The sequence below is a fragment of the Nymphaea colorata genome, chromosome 5 (genome assembly GCF_008831285.2).
Source record: "Nymphaea colorata isolate Beijing-Zhang1983 chromosome 5, ASM883128v2, whole genome shotgun sequence".
Lineage (NCBI taxonomy): Eukaryota > Viridiplantae > Streptophyta > Magnoliopsida > Nymphaeales > Nymphaeaceae > Nymphaea > Nymphaea colorata.
In genome coordinates this window covers 1,949,722-1,976,959 of record NC_045142.1, presented here as the reverse complement: position 1 = coordinate 1,976,959, position 27,238 = coordinate 1,949,722, and the positions used below count along the sequence as shown (strand labels likewise).

The window sequence follows — 27,238 nt, the reverse complement described above, 5'->3', positions numbered from 1 at the left end:
TCGTTAGTCAGGCATAATCTAGAGATTTGACGATTCATAAATTAACTTATTTATATATACTCAATTTATATATTTAAAAATTCATATAGAAAGAGAGACCCCATTGGATTAATCTCTAGATTATGCCTGACTAACGAAGTGATCAAAGGGTGGCTGTGTGATAATGATCCATGAAAGGGTAATTACTGACCGGCTGCCTACAGTTGGGAGGTGCGTCTGCGTGGTCGTCTTGTCACGCTTCTCTCTAACTTTTTAAGGACATTGTCAATGGGGACGTGAACCAGCGTCTACTGAGGAATGATGAGAAACGAATATGAAATTGGGTGGAAAAAGAAAGAGAATAGAAGAATGATTGTCTTATTGTTTTCCTCTCTTGGGTTTGACAAAAATGCCTTTCTTCCTTGTGATGTTTGGGGCAGAAAGTGAGTGTTGGGGTGTGTGTGCTTCTCCTTCGTCTGTCCTATCTGTCAAGTGTTCATGAGGTAGAAGAATGATGGGGTCGGAATCGAGCGGGAAGAGGAGTAGACACCCTGAAGATCCTGTCTATCTGGATAATTTTCATTCCCACAAACGATATCTCAGCGAGGTGTTTATTTTTTGCCCTCAGATCGTTCCTCTTGCCATTTTTGTGGATGGAAACCAGTTTTGATTCCTTTTTTTTTTTGCTTGTTTCTGAGTTTGGTGGATGAATTAGTGGCTTTTCTCAAATGGGTGTCCGTTTCTTGTTGATCAACACATGATCATGTTGGATCTGACCGAGCTGCAGCGCACAGTCTCTCGTGTGGGCGTGACCTTACACTGTGCCTCACAGTGACTCATGAATGGTACTTTTTCTCAACTTTATACATCTAATAGAATATTCATAGGGTTCCTCGGCTACTTTTGAATAAGTTTTGTCGTTCTGTTTCATTAACTTTTGAAGGAGAAGAAACAAAACATGAAAGAGCTGTAGCATATATTCCTCTCACATGCTGTAGCATAGAGAAGATTGGTCTTATTGATATCTCTAATAGCCTCAGCGAAATCATATATGTAATTAACGTTATTAGGAGATTGGAAGAACAGGCATTTGAAAGAGGAGGTATGTTACATCTCCTCTTTCATCAGGGACACCAATGTAAGAATTTATTAAACAATTCCCCTATGTCGAGAAGTTCCAGGCAGTCATTCGGGAGCACCCGGAAGAGTTTCCCTCCTCCCAACCCTACCGCTTCTTTCTGACAGTTCTTTTATGTTTTACACTGCTGCGCCTGAACTGCGCCACATTTCCTCTTGGGCAGCTCTGATTTCAAAGGAAGATGCCAATTTCGTTTCATGGAAGCTTGGTCGTTCTTCTCCGGACGAAAACAAATCCTCATATACATGATTTATTTTCTTACTTGTTTACTGTTAGCGGGTAAGAGGAACGGGAGTATATTAACCGGCGGCCGTGGCACAGGAACCAAGAATCGTTTCAGAGCGCTGGTGTCCTCTGGGCACAGAGGGAGAGGGATTTGCCCGAGGCGAAAACGCAGAGAAGTTAGCTGCTGATAGGCAGGCCACGGATCCTTTTTAATCCGTTCCAGAGTTCTTGCCACCGTTCCTTTTCTGTTCCTGCGGTCCCTGATCAACGGCTAGGATCCTCTCCCGTGAAATTCCCTGCCCTTTTATTACGGGCCTTTTACTTTTCAAGAGAGACACTCTCCCTCTCTTGCACATTGTTCCTGCCGGATTAGAAAGGAGGAAACAGATATCGTGGGGTTTTCTTTCCATCGGTTTTTCCCAAGACATTGGTGTCCCTGGGTGTTGGACTTGGCAGCGTTGGGGACAATTGACACGCGCAGAGATAGAGGGAGAGAAAGAACTAAGAAGTCCATTTCCGGCCCCTTTTTCTTCTCCCCTCTTGCTTATTGGCACACATTTCCTTCTTCCTATCTTCACTGTTCACAATTTACAATTTAAAAAAAGGAAGAGCAAGGAAGATCGGCTTATGAATAGGACTGATGTTCTTTGAAAAGGGTCCAATTGGCCTTTCGAGGGTTGTCATCAGAGAGTCGGACTGACCTGTTTGCTTGGTTTAGACCTAGGCGATGGTTTTCTATGTGCAACAGTAACACAAGACCAGCCATGATCTGGTATAATCCAGCACCCATTATTATTCTTTTCCCTTTCTTTTAGTTCTAAACTCGAAGATATTGCATTTGGGCCTGAAAATTTTGAGGGTATTAGAACGAGGGGCAAAGCTAGAAAATTTTTATGACGCAGATTGAATTAAAGTTCCCAAATTTTCACTGGAACAGAAATATCGTTTATCAAAATTTTTGTATACAAGTGAATTTTTTTTAAAATTTACATGTACTTTTTTTTAAAACTTTTTTTTAAAAGTAGGGCCATGACCCAAGCATGCCCCCTACCTTGGTTTCAACCCTAGTTAGAACCCCATCCTTAAGGCCTATGCCTGCTTCGGCTTGCTCGGATGTTTGTGGCTTAGATGAGACAAAAAACTTCTTATTTGACACCCAACCCTACGCGTGCATGTAAAGGTGCAGGAGCAGAATTTTTTCATGAGGATGCAGAATTAAAGTTTCTAAATTTTGATATGGACTGAAATATCATTTTTAAAAAAAATTATATAAGCCAAGTAAATTTTTTTAAAATTTACAAGTTAACTTTTTTTTTTGAAGTGAGGGCAGGGCCCTTGCAGGCTCTACTCTGGCAAGGGGAAGCAGCATAAGCCATTTTTTGAAAAGTTATAATTTTAGTCTTTGTTAAAATTTTAAAAGTATAGCTTGATCTTTGCAACGAAAAATTTCTATCCCTACCCTTGCTGCTTGCATGCAATGCAATGACTCAAGTTTAATTATTGCATGGATGTCTCATCATTGACAAAGAGATTTGGATTAGGTCGGATCCAGACCAAGATGTTGACCCATTCGTTGTCATGGAGTTAAAAGTAGAGATGGTAGCAGGGGCGAGCCAAGGTAGGACCCGCTTGGGTCTTGGCCCTACCAACATTTTTTTAAAAAATTTATACATAAATTTTAGATTTCAATAATAAGTAAATCATAATGAGAATAAAAACATCATGTTTTTAAGTAATGTATTTTAATAATATATGTTTCGATAACACAATGTTCTACCTATCAAACACCTTCCAAATGTAACATATCCACACAAAACCCTAGATACGATGATATCAAAATGGAAAGATAATTCTTTACATGTGTTGAGCTCTTGAATGTTCTCCCCTTATAGACCCACAAATTTTCAGGTGGGTCCACGGTGGCATTCGGCGGCACGTGGTGGTGCCGCTATTGTAGGGAGAGCGGTCTGTCACATTCTCATCCATAGATGCCTCAAAAGATAATACAACCCATGAAGCACTGTTCCTTATTTGAAGGCTGAAGACAATCTAGAATTTGTTTCAATATATAAGGAAGGTAGGTTATAATGCTTCAAATTATATAGTAAACTATATACCGGCCTAGAACCCCAGAGGCATAGAGAGAACCAGGGGCCTCCAGGTCTTCTTCAGGCAGTTGGTTGTTAACATGCTACTAGCCCTGAAGGTTACAAGGCTTTAGGTTGTGAGGGACAATCAAAGAGATTAAGCAATGGTAAACATGTCTCTTCTAGTGATGCACATTGTAACATAATGGATTTCTTTCTCAAGAAAACAAAGCAAACAAGATTTGCTTTTTCTTTCTTAAAACTTATAATACTAGAACATCTGGCATCTCCTATTTGAGAGAGCATCTGATCATCATCAGCTGCGTTGCCTCATGCCTTCATTGCATGTTCATGGATTCCCTTAGAAAATTCACAAAAAAACATGCAAACAGGTACACCTGTGGATCTCCTTAGCATGTGCAGCAAGCACAAAGAATCCGCCAGTAGTGAAGGGAGCCAGACCAGCTACACCCTTTTCCTTTCTTTTTTAAAGAGGGTTAAAAGCTTTCCTTTTTTATCATGCTTCTTGGGTCCAAGATTGTGTTGACGTTTCAAATAGAGTCAGTACACCTTTAATTTGATGCCACGCTCTACCTTCATACACAGGAGGCAGCACACCACATGCGTGGAGCTGATGACATGTTGTCCTTAGACTGAGACCCGTGGGTAATGCAGTCCTTTTTTGGTGGACAGAATTGAGAACCGTTATTGTGGTTCCAGCAGTCCTTAGACTGAGAATGGTGGGTCCTACGATTCACAACTTGGTCCCGTCGTTGTTGTCCACCTCTTGGCCTTTATGTGACGTGTTTACATCAAAATGGAGGAACACATTCATTCCATCAGATAAGGGGTCAGGAACTAGCTAGATATGGGTCGCCCTCTACTGGATCCGTATTTATGAACCTTTGGTCCAAAAACCTACTTCCACTTAAACAGTTGGGTCCTCTCCTCTTTTCTATTGTTGTTTATCCTGTTTACATCAAAACAAGTATTCTAATAAATCCACTTTAGTGAAACCCCAGGGGAATTGACAACGTTAATCAAAAGAGTTAGTGCAACCGGCAATGTTAACCAAAGAATTAGTGCAACATACAATGTTAATCAAAGAGTTTCATTGGATGTTGTGAACCAAGTTATTTTTCATTGCATGTCATATTTCTTTTGGTGGCTCAATGAAGCATAGGATGCTATTGGCAACAATTTCATGTCATTGATGTGATATGATGAAGCGTACACCAATGTCCATTTGTTTGTATTTTCCACATAAATTATATTCTTTGTATTTTATTGAAATATTTCTATCAATATTAAATGGGCATGCATCATATAGTATTCATGCATATACACACACTTTACTTTTCATTAACGCTAAGCACAATGTACCTCCCAACAAAAAAAAAAAGATGAATTTAATTTATGCCTTTTGCCCACAGGTGCAACATGAAGAGGTTCATCTCCTCTTCATTTCTTCAAGAAACGCATTATTTTCTAAATTTAGAGGCATGCAAGTAAAGGTTTTCTAAATTCCTAGTTAAATTTTATTAATTCAAACATCAAAATCCTAGGTCATCCACTAATTTAGGCTTTTATTTTAGCTAAGTCAGATGTGAGTCCACTAACCAGCCTCTTTAAATCAACTGATCATCCCCTTTCCCTAGATTTGGCCATGTTATTTTCTAGTTAAAAATGAATTTTAGAAGATTCGTGATTATCCACATTAAGCCAGAGAAACTTTCATTTTTCCTCTAGTTAGTTAGGTTGTCCCCTTTAAGATGCAAGAATTGTCCTTGCATTCCTTCTCATTTAAATGCTTTTGTTTTCAAAAGGAATTTCAAAGTTCCTACTAAATTTAGATTTTAAATTTATGTTTAGTTTTCCTCTTTGTTTCGAACCTTACTCTGCCATGATTGACCATGGATCCAACTTTGGAGCAAGAATAATTGACCATGGATCCAACTCTGAAGCAAGACTCAACTTCAACATGCCTAGATTAGAACTGTGATTCAACCAGGACTGGACATCCATGCCCCTTTAGCCTGATCTCTGATTTTATTTTTTTTAAAAGTCTAGGTTTAACCATCATTACGTCTCTTCTCAAACATAATTTTTATGCCATCGCTTTTCGAAACTCATACATCATGTAGATTTAGAATGCACACATGAAACCCATGATGAAAGGGTTTTCCTAAGAATATTATGTGTATTTCTAAAACCCTAAATGTCTAATTAGGGTTTTTCAAACATGTGTTTTTCTACTTGCTTATTGCATCATTTTCCTAAAACAAGCCTACTTCGAATCAAGATGCATTAATATAGGCATTTCTAGGTCTATATTGAAAAGCATAGTTAATATTTAGGCATTGCTCAACCCTTGCTTTGGTTACTCCTGGTGTGGGCACCAGGAACAACTGCAGCTCGTATCGACAGGTCGGGTCCCATTTCCCATTTCTTTTATCCCATATTTTAAAACAGAGGCAAGTATATCTTTCCAAGTTAGCCATCATTTGCTGTCAAAATTTTTTGTATATAAACAAGTGTTCAGCACTCATACGAAGCTTTGCCCAGAACAATATGAAGCTCTATTCTTGGGTCAAGGAAAGTGAATTGACTTTAAGCTTCGCTACCCAAGCTTGACTTGTGCTCCAACAGCCCTAGCTTCGTCAAGCTCAGCTAATGTGCTCCGTTAAGAATAATAAATTGCCATTTGCATTAATAGCGTTCAAGAGGTAGGTAACTCGCCACTTATTTCTACTCCCATCTAGTAGTTAAGGAAATTAAGTTTGTCATTTTTGAAAATTATGAATTTCCAAAACTATTAATTATGAAGCATTTGAGATCGTGAAGTCTAAAACATTCTTTGAACATATAAAGTCCAATAATCCAAGCCAATTTATGAATCTAACTATATTTGGTTGAAAAGGTATTTAGAGATAAAATCTAGATGGCTCAACGGATTGAGAAGGAAATCATGGGAAGAACAGATATTGAGAAATAAAATTTAGTTGGCTTAGCAGATTGAAAATGAAATCATTACTCAGTTGGTCGGTTGCCTAGAAAACATGCGTTAATTGAGGAAGTTGATGGATGCTTTCAACAAGAAAGAGGTAAGTCAATTTGATGACCTTGGGTGCCTCATAAATCCAGCAAAAAAATCTCAAACACTAATGTTAAAAAATTTGTTGATGACCATCATGGAAATCTTGTAACCAACTCTCTTAAAATAAAGGAGAGGATTGAGTTGAAACTCTACTATATTACGAAGAAGCTTGTCACATGGTATGGCATGGTGGAAGTACCTTTCTCACGTCCTTAGGTGATTCATTCCATGGAACCACGTAAATATGTTTGTCTTCTTTTTTGAGCCTTTATTTTGCATCATTTGCATTTCATTAGGATTCACCCTCTTTAGTTGGTTGAAATTCACCATCTGCATTTCCTTTGTCCTGAATTGATATGATGAATTCGTAAAGAAGCATAAAGATCTAGATTTCTCTAGATCTTGATCATGATTGTGCTTTTACCATTAGGTACCTTCATGCATAAGTACGCACAGTAAAGTGAACAGTGTTCGTATTTTTTTTTCCCATTCCTCGAGCCTTTTTGTTGTTCAATTCACTTTTTTTTTCCCACTAACTTGAAGCTGAAATTGTACAAGATGTTAGGATCTTACAGAAGGAAGGAACATTGTATATAACTAACAGCAAGACTCCTAACAAGAAGTTAGGAGCTTACAGAGGAGTACAAAGCATTAGAAAAAGAAATTCAGAGGGACAACTAAGACAAAATAAGCCTACTTAGACTAGGATTAGGATCAGCTTCTGAAGGAACTTTGGACGGCGAAGCGAACGGATGTGCCCCTTGGCATGTGCAACACCGAAACTTATAGGCTGTGTCACTGGTGTGGAGGCCAGACGTCGATGCCGAGGAGCCAGGCCATGAGAAATGATGGGATGGCTGCTGCCATGGCTATTAGGTGGGAGGAAATGCACCTCCACCAGCCCTCCTGTCCCGACCCTTCTCCTGCTGCTCTTTCCATCACCCAGATTTCTCTTCTGATGGCCTTCTCCTTCAGAGCGTCTGGTAGTCTTCTCCACATGATGCTTCTCTTGTGGAGTTAAATGGCTGAAGATTTTACCAAATGCAGGAAAAGGAGCACTAATTAAAGGGCAAAAGGCACCGCCTTCCTTCAATCGATCAAAGAAAAGTTGAGGGGACTAAGGTATTCCACTTCAGGTATACCTTAGCCTTGTCCAACGGCCGTCGTCGGCATCCTCCGCCCTGCATCTTCATCTTCAGCAGTGGCTGATGCCGCTGCCGCTGCTTCATTGCATTCTCTTGTTTGTTCTCCCAGTCAATTCAGCTGAGATTTGGCCGAAACCATTACCTGTCTTCCGACCTTCCCCTTCGAGCTCCTGATCAGCCTTCTCCAGCTCCCGCACTATTTGAACTTTTATTTTTTTTGTGAAACTCTGTTTTCGAATATGGTTGTTTATAAAATTACTTCAGCGATCAAACAACCTGAATATGTCTGGCTCACAAATTCTATACAATCTGAAATCTTAAATGCCTAACTTCACTAAGTGACAGCTAGGGAGATTTGGGATTCTTTGAAGGAAATCTATGAAGGGAAAACGTCAATATCCGTGTCTTTGAACTGCAGCAGGAGATACAGATAAGTATGAAACAGGGGATAAGCTTATTCACGTGTACTTAAGTACATTGAAAGGGCAATTAACGAATTAAAGAAACAGAAATCGACCAAAAATTTGGATTGGGGCATGTTTGTGACAAGTGTTGGGACATCCAAATTTGGCTGTCTTCGACAGCCATGAAGTTGGTATGTATTTTGCCCATGTATTCAGTAGCATGGATCAGTTATATGCTCCTGAAGTGACTTGCCTGGAAAATGTCATGAGAAGCATTACCGATGCTGGTTCACATGACTTTCACTCATGACCTGAAAGAACGTTTTTCATAAAATCAGTTGTCTCACTGTTGAAGAGAGAGTGGAGCCTAAGGAGTCTGGATTTCGATCAAATACGGCATTACGGCGATAAATGCTAACATTTCCTGTTCTGTTTCCGGCCCATCTGCAACCCTGCTTGGAAGAGGTGCGGTACCCATTTAGCCAAAATGGCCACAGAACTCTGAGCATAGGCTAGTGGAACAAGTTTTTTAGTAGTATCTCTGTGTTGAATTAATGGTGATGCTGGGACTTCTTCACTTGCACACATTGGAAACATGTCAGTAACTGCGTAAGTTAAGAAGGATAAGGATTGTTCGTTGAATTTGGAACTGTTTTTTTTTACTGGTGAGAGGGAACAGAGGCCACCGCAGTTGGTGTAAGGATTGTGCACACTCCTGTTCATTCTTAATGCAGTCCTGCCACTGCATATATATATATCCAACCTCCAGCACGGCGCATATACGTGTACGTGTACACTGAATTTGAAGTTTTGCATAAGGATTCTTTCTGCGTATTTCTTGGATTCTAAGTTAAAAAAAAAAGCTGTTAAAGATGCCCTAAATAATACGAATGGAGAAAACCAAGTCTAAGATCGATCGTGCAGAGCACATCATCTTTTTGATGCGTCGCATTTGTGGTATCAAATTTGTCGATAAAATATACATGGATACCTTGGGTCACATCCATCACGGCGAACTGAGGCACCGACGACCATGGTCGGTTAACAGTAGCTGGTTCGGCGTTCTTTGTATCTGCATCCTATGGAATTAAGTGGGAGAAAGCAATTCATTCATAAAAAAAGGATAGAAGATAAGGACAATGTTGTTCTACTAGCTGCTCTGAACCAGATTACAAAGAACTTGGCATGTGAGTGGGCAAAGGCCAAAGGGCAATATTCGTACTAATTCTGTCGCCCCTTGGTATATACAGACATCACTTACAAAACAAAAAATGACTCTAAGATACAAGAGAATCAGCGGGAATTGCATGCCATTCTAACCATATGTTAATTACCCAATTTACGGGTGTTTAGGCTTCGTTTGTGAGTGTTCTTGAGTTCAGTGAAATAGTAACCTCTTTAAGTTTTCCTTTCTTACAGTTATAGCTATTTCATTTCACATTCCTTTTGATTTTCTTAGTTTAATTTACACGTTGATTATTGGTTAGAGGGGCAGTCCTCTTTTCCACTGGGTTAAAGTGGTATCAGAGGCTAGGGTTCTTCCATTGTTTTCAACAATAAGTGAAGACTTGAGAAATAATCTCTTTATGGTAGAAGCAACAATCAATCAAGGCCAATGTGCACAAGGGCAAGCAGGATCCTAGTTTGTCATAGCTACAGAGTATTATGGTAAACCTGCAAAAGAATATGCAGCACGAGTGAAGGCCTCGCTGAATGTTCGAAAAGGATGGATTTAGTGGACAAATGGATGAGTGAAGTCCTTGCTGAATGCGTGAAAAGGATAGAGAGGAACACGCGACTTGGGCACACATTGAACGGATGGCGATCGGTTCACTGACCCTCGTGAGTCACCAGCAGTTGCACGTACAGATGTGGCTGGAGACATTCGAAGCGGCCGAAGATGGCTCCTGACATTGGGAAACACCGTTAGGGACGCCACTGGAGGTAGGAAGAGGTGGTGGTGGTCGGCGAGCTCCGGACATTGGTGGAGAAGGTGGCATGCGGTGGCAACGATGTAGGAATCCAAAAAATGAACAAAGCAGAACATGGCATCATGTTGCGTACTTGGGGGGGGTCGTCAATGGTTTGAGGGCGGCCACGGCCAGCAGCGTCGCCGGTGAAATAACAAAAACAAAAATCAAACACCCTCCAAATCACCTCATCTATCAATTTACAAAAGGACTGATCAAACGCCCCCTTAAAACATTGTTTTTATTTTATTTCTCCCAAAAAATTGGTAAATGTGTTTAGTTTTGAAAATGTAGGGGATGCATTGTTGTAATTGAGACCTTTTGGGTATAAGGCCGGAAGTTACCTAAATTTTTATGTGACACTTAAATTGAAGTGTGGCAAGGGAGGCATTCCGAGACATCAAAAGCAAACCTTGCACCTTAGGAAGACGAAGGGTTTCGTGCGAGTTTTATCTCTCTTTTCAAGTGGCACGAGAAACCTTTTGCTCACCTATGTGGTGGAGAAACCAATAATTTGGGCTGATGGCTAAAAAGCTCTCGCACCTTAAAGAGTAGTATTATATCTAAATGAGTAAATTTCTTTAAGTATCAATATGATAAAAAGTTTTTGTTGGGCTGGTCAGTTGGAGACACCTGCCCATATGTGGCTCCACCACTGCACCCAAGGCATGGTAATTAAGTGTGTTTACTCACAAAGACATGGTAATTAGGTGATATCGAATCATTTTCTTATATATTGCTATATTGGTGCCTTCATTAATTTGCTTAGTGTCCCTTATTAATTTTATTATAATTAGAATTTTTGAATTCATGGCGTTCAACTAAAAATTTCTGGATACACTTATCGTGTCTTCTAGATCCGACCGTAATTTACGACAGAATAAGGGAGGGTGTGGAAGCTGGCGTTGAGTTCTTAACAAATAACCTCCTCCTTAGAAAAATCGAGTGAACTACAAATGTAAAAGATCTCATGCTTGTTTTGGAATTAAAAACAAAAGTTGGCCTTACGTACCAAATTGATAACTTTTTCAATTAACTGGTTCGTTGGAGATAAAGCAACCGTTACTAGTGACGAAGAACGCAAAAGACGAGGTGGGAAACACCTTAGGCATCTGAAGACTTTTTCCTTTGTTTTTCCTAATTAGTTTAATGGGTGTAAAGACAAGAAAAGGCAAACCTAGAAGTCCTGCCAGTTTTTATGTTTTATTGTTCAAAAGGTTTGAGAATAATTTGTTTTCAGATTTCACTTTTTTTTCTTATGATAAAGAATCTTCCAAGAACGAGACCACTTAACGACAAGCAACTTTTTCGATTTATTACACAGTGCTTAGATTTTGACCGTGACGTTTTTAAGCATTCTTTTCAAAAACTTAACCATACAAAAGGACGTAGAAATCCCCAAACGTAAGAATTAAATGTGGTTTAGATTTGTGAGGAAAGTTAATAGTCAATCTAATTGTGATTTAAGATAACTGAGGTTTACTTTTGAAATTTTCTTAAACAGAAACCACCTTCGCAGAACTGCCATCAGACAGACACAAGGCAAGAATTCATGAGGAGGAATGAGCAGAGACCAGGTTCCCCTTCCCTCTTGATTTCTCTCATGTACCAAATTTCTAGTGACTTGTTCGGAAATTTCAAGTGGTCTGGCTCTGACACGTATCTCTTGGTAATAGTGGGATATTTTCTGAATCCATCCACTCTTTTTGTTTTTCAATTGGGTGGTTAGTGGGATATGACTACGCTCGAATCTGTGATAGAATTTTTTTCGTGTTTAGATACATTTTTCCAAAAAACTAGTAAGATAGATGCGATTTTGCTATCTACAGACTGAAATACAAATTTTCATGTATAATTAAGATTTTATAAGCTGAAAAATGTTGGGCCGTTTGATTTTAAGTTGGTCATAGCATTTTCACGTATGCATTGCAATTTTTTTTTTTGTTTGTTGTTAATTAAGTTCTCTAACACGAACGGACATCTATGCATTTACTTGTATGAAAGACGTTCATATATTATGTTACAGTTTAGTTCCTGAAACATTTTCTTTACTCATCTTATTTGACGGTCTCCTTTTGTTTAACGGTTTGTATATAACCTAATAGATTTGTCAATGTTGGAGAATTTGGAAGACCTTGAAAACCAAAGGATAAATTTAAGATAAATCCAATAAAATGAGGACCTTCCTGGGAAGATCTCAGGATGCACATCCGAAATTAGAAACCATGGGCTTACATGTTCTGACAGAGTCAAAAAAGCAAGATCAGAACAGTTTGGTAAGTCGATAATCGAAATCTAAATTCCCTTTGATACCTATCAACTGAAAAAGCGACCAAGAAAAAGGTAATATTTGCTAAAGAAAACTTAATCGGGCTGCTTTTGACGAATAGGAGAAACGGAGGGGGAGGTAAATATTGTCTACCAGCAGAAGCTAACAAGAACCAAAGGTTTCTAATTTCATCAAAAGGTTACAGAAACCTTTGGTTCTTGTTAACTTCTGCTGGTACACAATATTTACCTCCCCCTCCGTTTCTCCTATTCGTCAAAAGCTGCCCGATTAAGTTTTCTTTAGCAAATATTACCTTTTTCTTCGTCGCCTGTTTCAGTTGATAGGTATCAAAGGGAATTTAGATTTCGATTATCGACTTATCAAACTGTTCTGATCTTGCTTTTTTGACTCTGTCAGAACATGTAAGCCCATGGTTTCTAATTTCGGATGTGCATCCTGAGACCTTCCCAGGAAGGTCCTCATTTTATTGGATATATCTTAAATTTATCCTTTGGTTTTCAAGGTCTTCCAAATTCTCCAACATTGACAAATCTATTAGGTTATATACAAACCGTTAAACAAAAGGAGACCGTCAAATAAGATGAGTAAAGAAAATGTTTCAGGAACTAAACTGTAACATAATATATGAACGTCTTACATACAAGTAAATGCATAGATGTCCTTTCGTGTTAGAGAACTTAATTAACAACCAACAAAAAAGTTTTTGCAATGCATACGTGAAAATGCTATGACCAACTTAAAATCAAACGGCCCACATTTTTCAGCTTATAAAATCTTAATTATACATGAAAATTTGTATTTCAATTTGTAGATAGCAAAATCGCATCTATGTTACTAGGTTTTTGAAAAAATGTATCTAAACACCAAAAATTTTCTATTCACAGATTCGAGCGTGTAGTCATATCCCACTAACCACCCAATTGAAAAACAAAAGGAGTGGATGGATTCAGAAAATATCCCACTATTACCGAGAGATAAGTGAGAAAGGCACTTCCACCATGCCATACCATGTGACAAGCTTCTTCGTAATATAGTGGAGTTTCAACTCAATCCTCTCCTTTATTTTATGAGAGCTGGTTACAAGATTTCCGGGATGGTCATCAACAAATTTTTTAACATTAGTGTTTGAGATTTTTTTGCTGGATTTATGAGGCATTGCAAGGTCAACAGATTGACTTACCTCTTTCTTGTTGAAAGCACCCATCAGCTTCCTCAATTAACGCATGTTTTCTAGGCAACATCACCGACTGATTAATGATTTCATTGGCAATCTGTTGAGCAAACTAAATTTTATCTCTCAATATCTTTTCTTCCCATGATTTCCTTCTCAATCTGCTGAGCCATCTAGATTGCATCTCTAAATACCTTTTCAACCAAATCTAGTTAGAACCATAGATTAGCTTGGATTATTGGACTTTATATGTTCAAAGAATGTTTTAGACTTCACAATCTCAAATGTTTCATAATTAACAGTTTTAGAAATTCACAATTTCAATAATGACAAACTTAATTTCCTTAACTGCTAGATGGGCGTAGAAATAAGTGGCGGGTTACCTAGCTCTTGAATGCTATTAATGTAAATGACAATTTATTATTCTTAATGGAGCACATTAGCTGAGCTTGAGGGAGCTAGGGCTGTTGTTGCACAAGTCAAGCTTCGGTAGCCAAGCTTGAAGTCAATTCGCCTTCCTTGACCCAAGAATAGAGCTTCATATTGTTCTGGGCAAAGCATCGTCTGAGTGATGAACACTTGTTTATATACGAAAAATTATGACAGCAAATGATGGCTAACTTGGAAAGATATACTTGTCTCTGTTTTAAAATATGGGATAAAAGAAATGAGAAATGGGACCCGACCTGTCGGTACCAGCTTCGGCTATTCTTGATGCCCTCATGAGGAGTAACCAAAGCAACGATTGAGCAATGCCTAAATATTAACTATGTGTTTCAATATATACCTAGAAATGCCTATACTAATGCATCCTAATTCGAAGTAAGCTTGTTTTAGGAAAATGATGCAATAAGCAAGTAGAAAAACACATGATTGGAAAACCCTAATTAGACCTTTAGGGTTTTAGAAATACACATAATATTCTTAGGAAAACCCTCTTTCATCATGGGGTTCATGCATGCATCCTAAATCTACACGATGCAAGAGTTTTGAAAGGCGATGACATAAAAATTATGTTTGGGAAGAGATGTAAAGATGGTTAAACCTAGATTTCAAAAGAAATAAAATCAGGGATCAGGCTAAAGGGGCATTGAAGTCCAGTCATAATTGAATCACAGTTCTGATCTAGGCATGTTGAAGTTGAGTCTTGCTTCAGAGTAAGGTTCTAAACGAAGAGGAAAACTAATCATAAATTTAAAATCTGAATTTAGTAGGAACTTTGAAATTCATTTTGAAAAGAAAAACATTTAAATGAGAAGGAATGCAAGGACAATTCTTGCATCTTAAAGGGGACAACCTAACTAACTAGAGGAAAATTGAAAGTTTCTATGGCTTAATGTGGATAATCAAGAAATCTTCTAAAATTCATTTTGAAGTAGAAAATAACATGCCAAATCTAGGGAAAGGGGATGATCAGTTGATTTAAAGAGGCCGGTTAGTGGACTCACATCTGACCGAGCTAAAATGAAAGCCTAAATTAGTGGACGAACTAGGATTTTGATGTTTGAATTAATAAAATTTAAGTAGGAATTTAGAAAACCTTTACTTGCATGCCTCTAAATTTGGAAAATAATGCGTTTCTTGAAGAAATGAAGAGGAGATGGACCTCTTCATGTTGCATCTGTGGGCAAAAGGCATAAATTAAATTCATCTTTTTTTATTTTTGTTGGGACATACATTGTGCTTAGCGTTAATAGAAAGTAAAGTGTGTGTATATACATGAATACTATATAATGCATGCCCATTTAATATTGATAGAAATATTTCAATAAAATACAAAGAATATAATTTATGTGGAAAATATAAACAAATGGACATTGGTGTACGCTTCGTCATATCACATCAATTACATCAAATTGTTGCCAATAGCATCATATGCTTCATTGAGCCACCAAAAGAACACAAATATGACATGCAATGAAAAATAATTTGGTTCACAACATCCAAGGAAACTCTTTGATTAACATTGTATGTTGCACTAATTCTTCGATTAACATTGCCAGTTGCACTAACTCTTTTGATTAACGTTGTCAATTCCACAAGGGTTTCACTAAAGCGGATTTATCAGAATTCTTGTTTTGATGTAAACGGGATAAACAACAATAGAAAAGAGGAGAGGACCCAACTGTTTAAGTGGAAGCAGGTTTTGGACCAAAGGTTCATAAATACGGATCCAGTAGAGGGCGACCCATCTCTAGCTAGTCCCTGACCCCTTATCCGATGGAATGAATGTGTTCCTCCATTTTGATGTAAACACGTCACAGAAAGGCCAAAAGGAGGACAACAATGGCGGGACCAAGTTGTGAATCGTAAGAACCATCGGTCTCAGTCTAAGGACTGCTAGAACCACAAGAATGGTTCTCAATTCGGTCTACCAAAAAAGGACTGCAGGACCCACGGCTCTCAGTCTAAGGACAGCATGTCATCAGCTCCACACATGTGGTGTGCTGCTTCCTGTGTATGAAGGTAGAGCGTGGCATCAAATTAAAGGTGTACTGACTCTATTTGAAACATCAGCACAATCTTGGACCCAAGAAGCATGATAAAAAGGGAAAGCCTTTGCCCCTCTTTAAAAAAGAAAAAAAAAAGGTGTAGTTGATCTGACTCCCTTCACTACTGGCGGATTCTTTGTGCTTGCTGCACATGCTAAGGAGATCCGCAGGTGTAGCTGTTTGCAATGTTTTTTGTGAATTTTCTAAGGGAATCCATGAACATGCAATGAAGGCATGAGGCAACGCAGCTGATGCTGATCAGATGCTTTCTCAAATAGGAGATCCCAGATGTTCTATTATTATAAGTTTTAAGAAAGAAAAAGCAAATCCTGTTTGCTTTGTTTTCTTGAGAAAGAAATCCATTATGTTACAATGTGCCAGAGTCTGTATCATTAGAAGTGACATGTTTACCATTGTCTTAATCTCTCTGGTTATCCCTCACAACTTAAAGCCTTGTAACCTTCAGGGCAAGTAAGAGGCTAACAACCCACTGCCTGAAGAAGACCCAGAGGCCCCCTGGTTCTCTTTATGCCTCTGGGGTTCTAGGCTGCATCAGGATCTGGGTAAACTACGACATATAATTTGAAGCATTATGACCTACATTCCTTATATATTGAAACAAATTCTAGATTGTCTTCAGCCTTCAAATAAGGGACAGTGCTTCATCGATTGTACTATCTTTTGAAGCATCTATGGATGATAGTGTGACAGACCGCTCTCCCTATAATAGCGGCACCACCACATGCCACCGAATGCCACCGTTGACCCACCTGAAAACTTGTGAGTCTATAAGGGGAGAACATATGTAAAGAATTTTTCCATTTTGATATATCATCGTATCTAGGGTTTTGTGTGGATATGTTACATTTGGAGGGTGTTTGATAGGTAGAACATTGTGTTGTCGAAACATATATTATTAAAATACATTACTTAAAAACATGATGTTTTTATTCTTATTATGATTTACTCGTTATTGAAATCTAAAATTTATATGTAAATTAAAAAAAAATGTTGGTAGGGCCAAGGCCCAAGCGGGTCCTACTTTGGCTCACCCATTCTGCCATCTCTACTTTTAACTCGATGACACCGAACGGGTCAACATCTTGGTCTGGATTTGACCTAATCCAAATCTCTTTGTCAATTATGCGATATCCATGCAATTCACAAATGTAGATTGGGCTGGAGATTCCAGTCAAAAAAATTCTATTTATGGTTTTCGTATTTTCATTGGACGTAACCTTGTGTCATGGAGTTGTCGAAAACAAAAGGCAGTGGGACAATCCAACACTAAAGCTGAATACAAATGTATGGCTGCAGGTACTACTGAAGTTACATGGGTTAGACATTTGTTAGAAGACATTAGAGAAAAAATTAAAATATCAATGCTAATGTACGATAATCAAAACACAATTAACATTGCTTTTAATCCCATACAACATGATCGAACAAAGCACATTGAGATTGATCAACATTTTATTAGACAAAAAATGGAAGACAAGGAGGTTCAACCTATTTATGTTCGTACAGATGAACAAGTTGCACACTTATTTATAAAAGGACTAACGAAACAACAATTTTGATATCTAGAAGACAAGTTGTATATGGTGCAAAACCATATACAACTTGAGGAAAGATGATAAGATATTGGATAGATCTAATCTGATCTAGATCCAACACGTCTACCTATGTTTGATCACATTTATCTAGGTGGAGTTATGATTATAATTTTTGTAATTGTTTTAATCTCGACTTTAGATTATTGTGTTTGCTTCGCTCTAGACTTTAGAATTTGTGATTGTTTCATTTTAGATTCTTGTAAATTGTGTAGAAGGATCATTATAAATGGGCTGCATGAGAATGTACACTCACCTCCCTTCCTCATTTTCTCCTTTCTTGTTTTCTCTCTTAACCTTTCCTTTGCCGAAACTGATCATGGGTTACAGTTCGATACCCAAAATCTTACAACCTCAACCAGAACTTCTCAACCAATTAATATATGAGCTCATTTTTCCTTTTTTTGCAATTAGATATCTTATAGGGAGTTGAGAATTTCTCCTTCTGGTAAACAGTAATCATATAACTTGGCACTACAGCAAAGTAGTAGCTGCACAAATTGTCTTTGACTTTATCCTGGAAGACTTCCTCTTCTATTGGGGGCACTGGGTTTTACATACCAAAGGATTGTACAAAAATGTGCACAGTGTCCATCATGAGTAAGTACCCTCTTCAACTTATAATCATGCACACGATAGTAGGCATACACATAACCTTTTATTAATTTGGTGTCTGTCTCATCCTGCGCAGGTATGCATCACCTTTTGGAATAATTTCATTATATGCTCATCCCTTCTAGATTGTGTTCCTTGGTTCTGTTACTGTTATTAGACCCGCCATTACAAGGCCTCATCTATTTACTTATTGGATGTGGATGGGTTTAAGGGTCATGGGAACAGTGGATTCCCAATGCGGCTATGATTTTCCTTTGAGTCTATCAAAGGTGCTACCCATATATGGAGGGTATGATTTTGGTTTGTGCTTAACTATGTTTGTGTTTTTGCCTGATACAATTACGTGGTAATGTCACCCTTCTCTCTTGGTTTGTTTGGTTGGTCTACTTTGATATTTTTTGACAGGGCCGAATTTCATGAATATCATCACCGCTTGTTATATACAAAGTCCGGGAACTATTCATCAACGTTCACATACATGGACTGGTAAAACACTTCTATGATTCAATCATTCAAAAGTCTTTTATTAATTGCAATGAAATATATATCGTTCAGGGTTCATGAGTTATCTAATCTATATTTCATGAGAACATTGCCAGTTCTATAAGAAATTATCATTCATTTGTCCTGCTTTTTCATGACATTCTATTTCTATTTTATATTACTTTCATAACTAATAGACCGCGCTTTTTTGTTCTGGGTTCGCCCTAGTTGTTGCGATCCACAAAGCTATCATTGTGACAGTTTTTAGTTTATTCTAGCTTTAATGTCCCCTGCGGCTCCTAGACAATAGCAAATTTAGGCTTTTCAGTGCACCAAGCTTCAGCTTGCACCAAGAACTGACAACCATTCGAGCAAAAAGAATGTGGCTCACTTCCACTTGCCATCCTCCTCATTCCTGTACTGCAAGTAAGTAATTTCGCTTCATGGGTACCTTCGTTTGTTTTTTTTTTTTGAGTGAGCTTCAGTTTCAGCAGGCGATTTCTTCCAGATACTGGTGCATAAAACTAATAATGAAAATGTTCCTGATTAATAAAAAAAAACTTTTTGTAGGAACAAAAAAAATCAATAAAATTAAAGGACTAAAAAGGACACTCTTTTGAAAATAATTTCCAAATATCTCCACTCCCTACCTTTGTTTTTTTTTTTGCGTACATGTGTTTTCTCAATTTCTCCTCCCGATCTTCTTTGGCAAACACTATTCACCAAATGGGGAAAGTCATACGCCTATATATATATATACCTGCTTTACTTTACTATCTGGAAATTTTAGAAGCTTTGTCACCAGCTCTGACGAAGTTATGGTTCATCACTTGCCAAAAGCATAACATCAAGACTGTTGTGCAAAGTACAGCACCATCCTAACCTGTTGTGCGGTGACAAGTTAACTAATTTGATTTTTCTTTCCAATATTCAGGTTATAATACGGTACAGACCAGGTTATCAAAAACTGAAAGCGTTGAAAGAAGAAAAATCGGCTTGACTTTTCACAACGTCGAATTTTCAGTTGGCAGTGCTTTCAGTTGGTCAGCACCGTAGAGGAGTATCAACGACGCTTATCCGATGCCAATGAAGTCGACATCTTCGGGGATTTATCTGGGAGAACTTTGGTACGCAGCGTTTGCATACTTCTCACACTGTGTAGGCATCAATTCCTTTGAGCATTGCTTTTAGCACCAAATGCACGATTCTGTGATTATGGCGTATAGTACCAACAAGCGTATTTATCCATAAAGATGAACATAATTCAACTATATATGGTGGCATTTTTTGGTGCTTTTCTGCAATCCCGACGAATAGGCCTAACAGAGAATGAAGTAATGGTCAAAATTCCAACTTCAACCAGTCCTGTGGCAGCGTCCTACTCTCAAGGGAGCTTGAGTTCCAATCTAGATTTCACAGACTGCACATCAAAGAGATTGAAAGGATCTGAATTTCAGCGAACTGAGATTGAGCAATTCAGGCAAGGCTTTTGATGAGTCGATTGATTACCGAGTAGTCATTGTTAACCCTAGCTTTTCTGTTATTGAGCACAGAGATGGCAAAGGGTATGTATAATCAAGCAGCACGCTTGTTGCTGAGACGGATTACTTTGCCCAGAGGCAAAAAAGAGATTGTCCTCAAGTTACATGAACGAGAAGGGTACAAGATCTAGGTGAAGAAACCACATAATCAGCCATCTGTTGTTGCTGTCCACGCCATTGAACTGTTACATGAAGCATTTTGACTTCCAATGTGATAAGCCTTCTGCCTCGCAGTCGCAACCATCCGTCTGGTCTCAAAATGTTACAGAACTAAATCACCAGGAAAAATGTGAATCTCAATCTACGTGATCCTGCTTATATTGCACGTACAATTTGATGATAAAAATTTGTAAATGAATTTCACGTTACAAAAAGAAAGGCTAGCAGCTAAGAAGAATAACTTGGATTCTCCAACCACGTTCCATAAGGAAGCTAGAAATCCCAGCAGTGCTGCGATTACTGTAACGCCATCTTGAGAAATGGTGACAAGAAATCTAAGGAATTTTAGGAAATGAATGGTAATATATAAGTAGCATAACATAGATTAAACAGTGGAAGAAATGGTGACAAGAAATCTAAGGAATTTTAGGAAATGAATGGTAATATATAAGTAGCATAACATAGATTAAACAGTGGAAAACATTATGAACCAGGCTAGAACCTTCACTCCTTCTGGAAAAACATGTCATGAAGGGGTAAGGTCGCCCTTTTCCGCTCCCCTGTGACCCCACCTTCCGGCTTATCCCCTGCCTAGTAAGAAAGGGTTCTCTTGGATCTGTGTTTCATTTCTGGAGAACAAAGGATTCATAGAGCAATCGAGCGAAGGCATTAGCCCAAACAATAAAGGAAGAGAGAAAAAGGAAGTTCGGGAGAATATTGCACAAACTGGGAACTCAGCAAATGTGTCAAAAGAGGCAATAAACGAGTAAGCGTTCAAATAGAAAGAAACTTACATAACAATGTATTCACAAAGGACTGCCTACTGTTTTGAAAATTACAGATAATTGCCCAAGTTTATAAAATACAAATACACACTTCATAGATGAGAAATGTTCATAATATATTAAAACAACTATTTTACCCTTAAACAAAAAGAGAATTTCTTTAAAAAGAGGAAATATTTCACGTTGATCTCTTCATAACTTCACTTCCTTTGCCTTTCATCACTACAATCACATCTAAAGAGAAAAAAGTGAAATCGTGGAGAGACCAGCATTAGAAATGTGGATCAAGAAAAAACTCTCAGATGTTATCTTTCCTATTAGGGGTAAAAGGTACTTTTTAAATATATTTTAATGGTTTCCTGTTGAGGATAATTCAGTTGTGAATTATTCTGTTGCTTAGGCAGTTACTTGTGAAGTTCCAGATGTTAGGCGGTTTGTTTGCAAATATATTTGGTTGAACCATAAGAAATGGAGGTCGACATCCACCATAAATACCAAAAGAAAAATGCACCTGCAATTAACATACCAAAAGAAAAATGCACCTGCAATTAACATATCAACGACAATAACATGGGAAGAAGCTGCCCAGGCTTGTCTTCCAAACTAACAATTGCTCAAACTATCACTTCTTTTACCGCACCAAAGACATTTTCCTTTCTCAAACCAGGGAAGCCACTTATAAGCTTTTCTCTTCGGGCATGGTAAAATTTTCCCTCACCTTACCCTCGAAATCCCGCACCACACAGTCTTTTAATCCACTTTCTGTTTTCTCCTCTAAATTTTCAATTACGAATGTGTTCTGTATGTTCTAACCAAGATGAATGGCTATCCATAAAAGCCCAAAAGAGGATCTGAAGTATAAAAGCTTTACATGCATTTAACTAGAACACAAGAATGTTATGAGGGCATCCTCCAGACAGATATTGATGGTACTTGCACATCATATCCATCGTGCGAAGATATGGAACATATATTCTTACACTTCGTAAACAAAAAACAGGTGCTAAGTTAATGAAATGACCTTTATTAGCACAAATATGTAAGGATAGAATGTTGTAACTAATCCTTCCGTGGAAAGAAGCCATTTGCTGTCATACCTCCATCAACACAGATATCTTGACCCGTAATGTATGAAGCAGCAGGCAAGCAAAGAAATGCTACCAAAGAAGAGACCTCCCGAGGATTTCCAACTCGTTGTAAAGGAGTGCGGGAGATTACTCCTTCAGTAAACTCCTTGTTTTTCAACAACTGAACCAGAAATAAAAAAAGGTATTGATAATTCATGGAGAGATAAACCAGATGCATCAAAGGAAAAACATGTACTTTGGTAGTCCTTGAAATAAATATGTGCTTAAACCAATGTCGTACGTATCATACGATACAAGGCCATATCGTACGATACATATCGTATCGTTCAGAAAATACGATACTATACACCCCCGTATCGTAAATAGAGGTGTATCGTACTTTTATTGAACAATACATACGATACAGGCCCTCGTATCTTACGATACCGTGCGATACGCCCTGTATCGTACGATACAGGTTGATTTCAAAAAAGGGGGGGCCGAACCCACCTCCCCTTTTTCGAGTTTTCTTTATAAAAACCTGCCCCTTCTTCATTTCTAACCTAGAGATTGTGTCGCCTTAGAGGAAAATCATTGATTTCCACCATAAAATCATCGATTAAACCATGGATTTGTGCATGAGTGGCTGATTCCCGTTAGGAGGAAAAGAGTTTTTTTAAATCGTGAGGATGAAGATGAAGAAAAAGATGGAAATGAGGATGAGCATGAATATGATGAAGATTATGAATGAGAGTCGAGTGCTTTCATTTTATATGTATTGACATTGAACATTTTCACAATTTCATTATCATCTTGTCATATAATACATAACATATAAAACTTGTTTTTTGATGTCGTATCTCATAGATTTATGGACCTTAATACCTTAGACTTATGAATCTATGGTTATGAAATTATGATATACGTTATGTAATTGTTGACTTGTTGTGCTTTCTAGATTGATATTGTTATGAATTTTGATGTTTACGAATGATGAACCATAACTTTATAACAAGAATAAGTCTATCATTCTGTAAAACATGTTTTTTATGAAGAACATATAATTCTTGTTTTTTACTGATTTTTTATGAATTTTTTGAATTTTTTCCCTATTTTTTCTGATTTATTAAAAAAATTTACAATATGGTCACGATACGTTACGATACGGTGTATCTTAAAGCTGGAACGATACGACTTACGATACACTTTTTACAACATTGACTTAAACAATGACTTTATGGTTTCTTGCATCAACTTTTATTATAATATCAAGAAGTTGTATAGAAAATGCACCTATTAGCATAATGGAAAACTGTAGTCAGATTACAAAAACTGGCCCCGTAAAATTTGATAAAACGGCTGGAAACAAGTTTGATCTTTCAGGAGTAGCATCGTCAGCTTTCAAACCAAGTATCATCTCAAATACCAGGCGTGATGGACAAAACTGAATATTGAATATTTGTTCTATAGCCCTAACGCAATAATCTTGCATATTACTAAGAAATGATAACCAGTGTGATGGACAAAACTGAATATTGAATATTTGTTCCATAGCCCTAACACAATAATCTTGCATATTGCTAAGAAATGCCCCAAATAGAGGCTTAGCAGCCAAATAAAACATAATGTAAATATTCTCTTTATGTCCATTTGGTGTTGAAGGATACTTAACACAAAGACAGAATCCAAATTTACATGGTAGAAAGTCCTGTGTAGAGAAAAACTACACGGACATCTGCAATTTCAGCAGGCATCATCAACCAAACTGCCATACATACACTAAACTGTTATAGTCAAATCATCGCCACAAACATCATTCTTGGGTTTTTATCAGCAAGGTTTTTCTTAGGTACTTCTCGGCAAAGTTGTTCCTTTCAAGAAAATCTAAGAGAAATGTAGGAGATTTTAAAAAAAATAAAAAAATGAAATGTTAGATAAAAATACAATAAATGAGAACCTCATAAAAATGCATAAAAAAAACATCTGGTTAAAATTACAAAAATGTCAAAGTACTGAACATTGTATTGCATCTAGGAGGTCACTTGAATACCTTAAACAGAAGGAAACAAAATAACAAAACAAAAGTTCAAAAAAAAAAATGAAAAATGAAAAAAAAGCCAAAAAGAAACGTGATAAATTGATTTTTAATGTTTTTTTTTCAAATATTGCGATTTTCTTTTCTTTTCTTTATTTTTCATCGCCTATCATGTTATTTTCAAAAATATCGTCTATTTGTGGCTACCAGTCAAACAATTTTTTTGGAGAAATTATGGAACATCAGGGAGATAGCAAGCTTTACATTTTCAGTGAGCGATGTCTCTATATACCAAGGGGAAACAGAGTTGGTACGGATATTGTCCTTTGCCCACTCACAAGCAAAATTCTTTGCAAGCTGGTTCATCGCAGCTGAGGCATAATGTGAAAAATGTAAATTAGCTCATGGTATACCGCATCAAATAATTGATTTGGAAGAAAAAAAAATCACAAGCATGAATAGAAAAACCACTAACCTTTACTTGCCGCATAGATGGAACCAGAATTTAGAGCAACAACGCCAGCAACAGAAGACACAAGCACAATACTTCCATTTCCTGACCTTTTCAAAAGCGAATGAGCAAGTTGGCAGAGATGGTAAGCAGATTCTAAGTTGGTCGACATTAAAAATGAATAATCATCCGCTGTATATTCCACAGTTGGCTTCCTTATATTTGTCCCAACATTGTTTACCTGCTTAAAGAAAAAAAGATAAAATAAACTGAATATTCGAAGTTCTGGTATAGAAAAGGTTCTCCAATATTCGAGAATCTAAACTAAATCTTGTAACTCACAACAACACATCAAAGCATGGACCATATCTAGGAAACAGAGTTTCCTATACCCATCGAATTTGATCACATGAAGACAACAAACACATTAGGGAGCTTAAATAAAGCTAGTAAAGAGCTTCAATGACGACTTTCCAGGAAAAGGACAAGAAGAACAAATTTCTTCATTCACACTTCATGTTACCCTTGTCCTGCAAACTGCTATATGCCTTACAGTGCCGGAGAACTCCAGAAATTGCCATGCTTCCTATGTCTACCCACGCTATAGACAAAAGAGTCGAAAGACCATTGCAGCATGGCGTGTCTCATCGACTTCCCTTTCATTTTAACTCAAAAGTATGGAAAAATAGGAAATGTTTAAAAAGCAAAGAGAATCAAGGAAAATTACGACTATGGTTTCAATTCACATTTCCATTGGTGAACCCTTCGAGCTGTTTCAGATCAATAAACACCAGCTAACATGAACGCATAACCAAAAACAACCAAGAAATCGAGAAGTTAAAAAACACATATGACAATAGGAAGATTTAGAACGAAGAAAGTGAACGATCAAATATCAGAGTAAAAAAAGGAAGCCCCAAAAGAAAGCAAAAAATAAAAAGTAGTTCTGACAAGGCAAAGAAATTCGCAACGCTATGTTCTTCGATAAAAAGAGGAGGGCGGGGAGAACAAGAAGAAAAACATACAAGGATGTTGAGCTTTCCATCAAAAGCCCTTGCGACCTCCTCCAGCAATTTCTCCCTTTCCGGACGCGAAGATACGTCGGCGACAGAGCCCGTAACTCGAAACCCCGACGCTTCCCACTCAGCCAAACACTTCTTAAGCTCCGCCTCGTTGCGAGAACAAGTATGAACCGAGGCACCGAGCGTCGCTAGCTCCTCTACAACCGCCCGCCTGAAAAGATATGAATAAGGAAAAAGAAATCCTAAGAATCTTATCCCCGCTAGACGACGGATATCGGCATGTGACCATTAAGATTGGCCTAAGTCCGACCAATAATTTGCCGGGAACAAAAAAGAAAGTTCAGACACGAGGAGCGGCCTGGCTTCTTTTCCTAATTCTGAACAATAACTTTCCTTGTGCCGGAAACGGGAAAAAAAAATCAGGCGCGAGCAGTGGCTTCTTTGCCGAAACCAAGAAAAAAGTTCAGGCACGAGCAACGGCCTGGCTTCTTTGCCGGAAACCCAAAAAAAAAAAACAGGCTCGAGCAGCGGCCCGGATTCTTTGTGCCGGAAACGAAAAAAAGAAGGGTTCGGGCATGAGCAGCGGCCTGGCCATTTGTGGTTTACCCGATTCCTCTGGTGCCTCCGGTAACGAGGGCCGTCATTCCCTGCAGGGACCATCGCTGCCCACCTCCTCCCGCCATAGCCATCTCTCTCCGCTTCCCGCGAAGTGGTGAGAGGCGTCAATTGAGATGGTGTCACGTGTATCATTTCTCGAGGGTAGTACATGGTGGGGTTTGAGTTCAGGAACTCAAATATCTTCATATCCGAACCAAATCAGAGGATTCGGGCGATCGAATCAGTTAAAACTCAACCCAAATCTCATTGTATTGGATTTCGAGACCCAAATATTTAGTATCCGTGGGCGCCGAGCCGGGCCGCCAGTTGGGGCCCGGTACCCGGCCTGTAACGGGCTTGGTCCGGGTGCGAGGCCCGGGCCTAGTAATATTATTTTTTTTTAAATTTAATAATATATATTTTATTATTTAAAATATAATTTACAAAAAAAAATTTATTTTATAATTTTAAAAATTATTTTTTATTGTAACTGAGCGGGGCTTGGGCTCGAGTTCGTCGATAATTGAAGGAACTTAAACGTGGGCATTCGGCCGGCTGGCCTTAAGAACTGGGTCTGGGTTGGTCCGACATCCAAAACTCGAGTTCGAGCCTAAGCATCATGTCTGATTGACCTGGTTACAATAAAAAAATATTTTTTTAAAAATATAAAATAAACTTTAAATATAAAATATATATTACTAATAATAAAAAATATTAATTAAAAGTCATTGGTCGAACCGAGTTTTTCAGGTTCAGACCAGGCAGGGTCGGGCGCCCAAGTCTAAAAGGAACCTACTACCGACCGAGTGAGTTGTTGATTCCTTTTCCATTGCCTTTGGAGTCCAAAGATGCAAGACTTAAGTGAAATGTGA

The 27,238-nt window shown here is 38.0% G+C and overlaps 1 protein-coding gene and 1 long non-coding RNA gene across 5 annotated transcripts; one reads left to right on the top strand and one right to left on the bottom strand.

The window, feature by feature from the left end:
- The first annotated feature begins 314 nt into the window (after positions 1 to 314).
- Positions 315 to 19,118, top strand: LOC116253986 (uncharacterized). The gene is made up of 6 exons (XR_004172599.2): positions 315 to 824; positions 11,550 to 11,622; positions 18,068 to 18,211; positions 18,303 to 18,515; positions 18,632 to 18,712; positions 18,988 to 19,118. It is a non-coding gene; the product is annotated as an uncharacterized LOC116253986 (long non-coding RNA).
- A 1,159-nt stretch (positions 19,119 to 20,277) lies between these two features.
- On the bottom strand, positions 20,278 to 26,517 carry LOC116253984 (tropinone reductase homolog At5g06060). 4 transcript variants are annotated; one of them, XM_031628996.2, is made up of 6 exons: positions 26,376 to 26,517; positions 25,773 to 25,980; positions 24,772 to 24,988; positions 24,561 to 24,667; positions 22,216 to 22,442; positions 20,278 to 20,520 (listed from the first exon to the last, which is right to left on the bottom strand). In XM_031628996.2, exons 1-5 carry the CDS (start codon positions 26,456 to 26,458, stop codon positions 22,254 to 22,256), a joined length of 804 nt encoding a protein of 267 aa, XP_031484856.1. In that variant the 5' UTR covers positions 26,459 to 26,517; the 3' UTR covers positions 20,278 to 20,520; positions 22,216 to 22,253. The 4 variants fall into 4 exon arrangements, with proteins under 4 accessions (XP_031484856.1, XP_049933729.1, XP_031484857.1 ...); XM_050077772.1 differs by having other exon boundaries at positions 22,292 to 22,442; XM_031628997.2 differs by lacking the exon at positions 20,278 to 20,520 and adding an exon at positions 20,639 to 21,038.
- Between the last annotated feature and the right edge of the window lie 721 nt (positions 26,518 to 27,238).

Bases quoted from the DNA above. Each gene is read 5' to 3' on its own strand.
- LOC116253984 (XM_031628996.2), bottom strand. From the start codon at position 26,458: ATGGCTATGGCGGGAGGAGGTGGGCAGCGATGGTCCCTGCAGGGAATG. The intron at 25,981-26,375 runs GTAAACCACAAA...ATATCTTTTCAG, and splicing joins GGAGGCACCAGAGGAATCGG to GCGGGCGGTTGTAGAGGAGC. The intron at 22,443-24,560 runs GTAAAGCTTGCT...TTTCTGGTTCAG, and splicing joins AGACATCGCTCACTGAAAAT to TTGTTGAAAAACAAGGAGTT.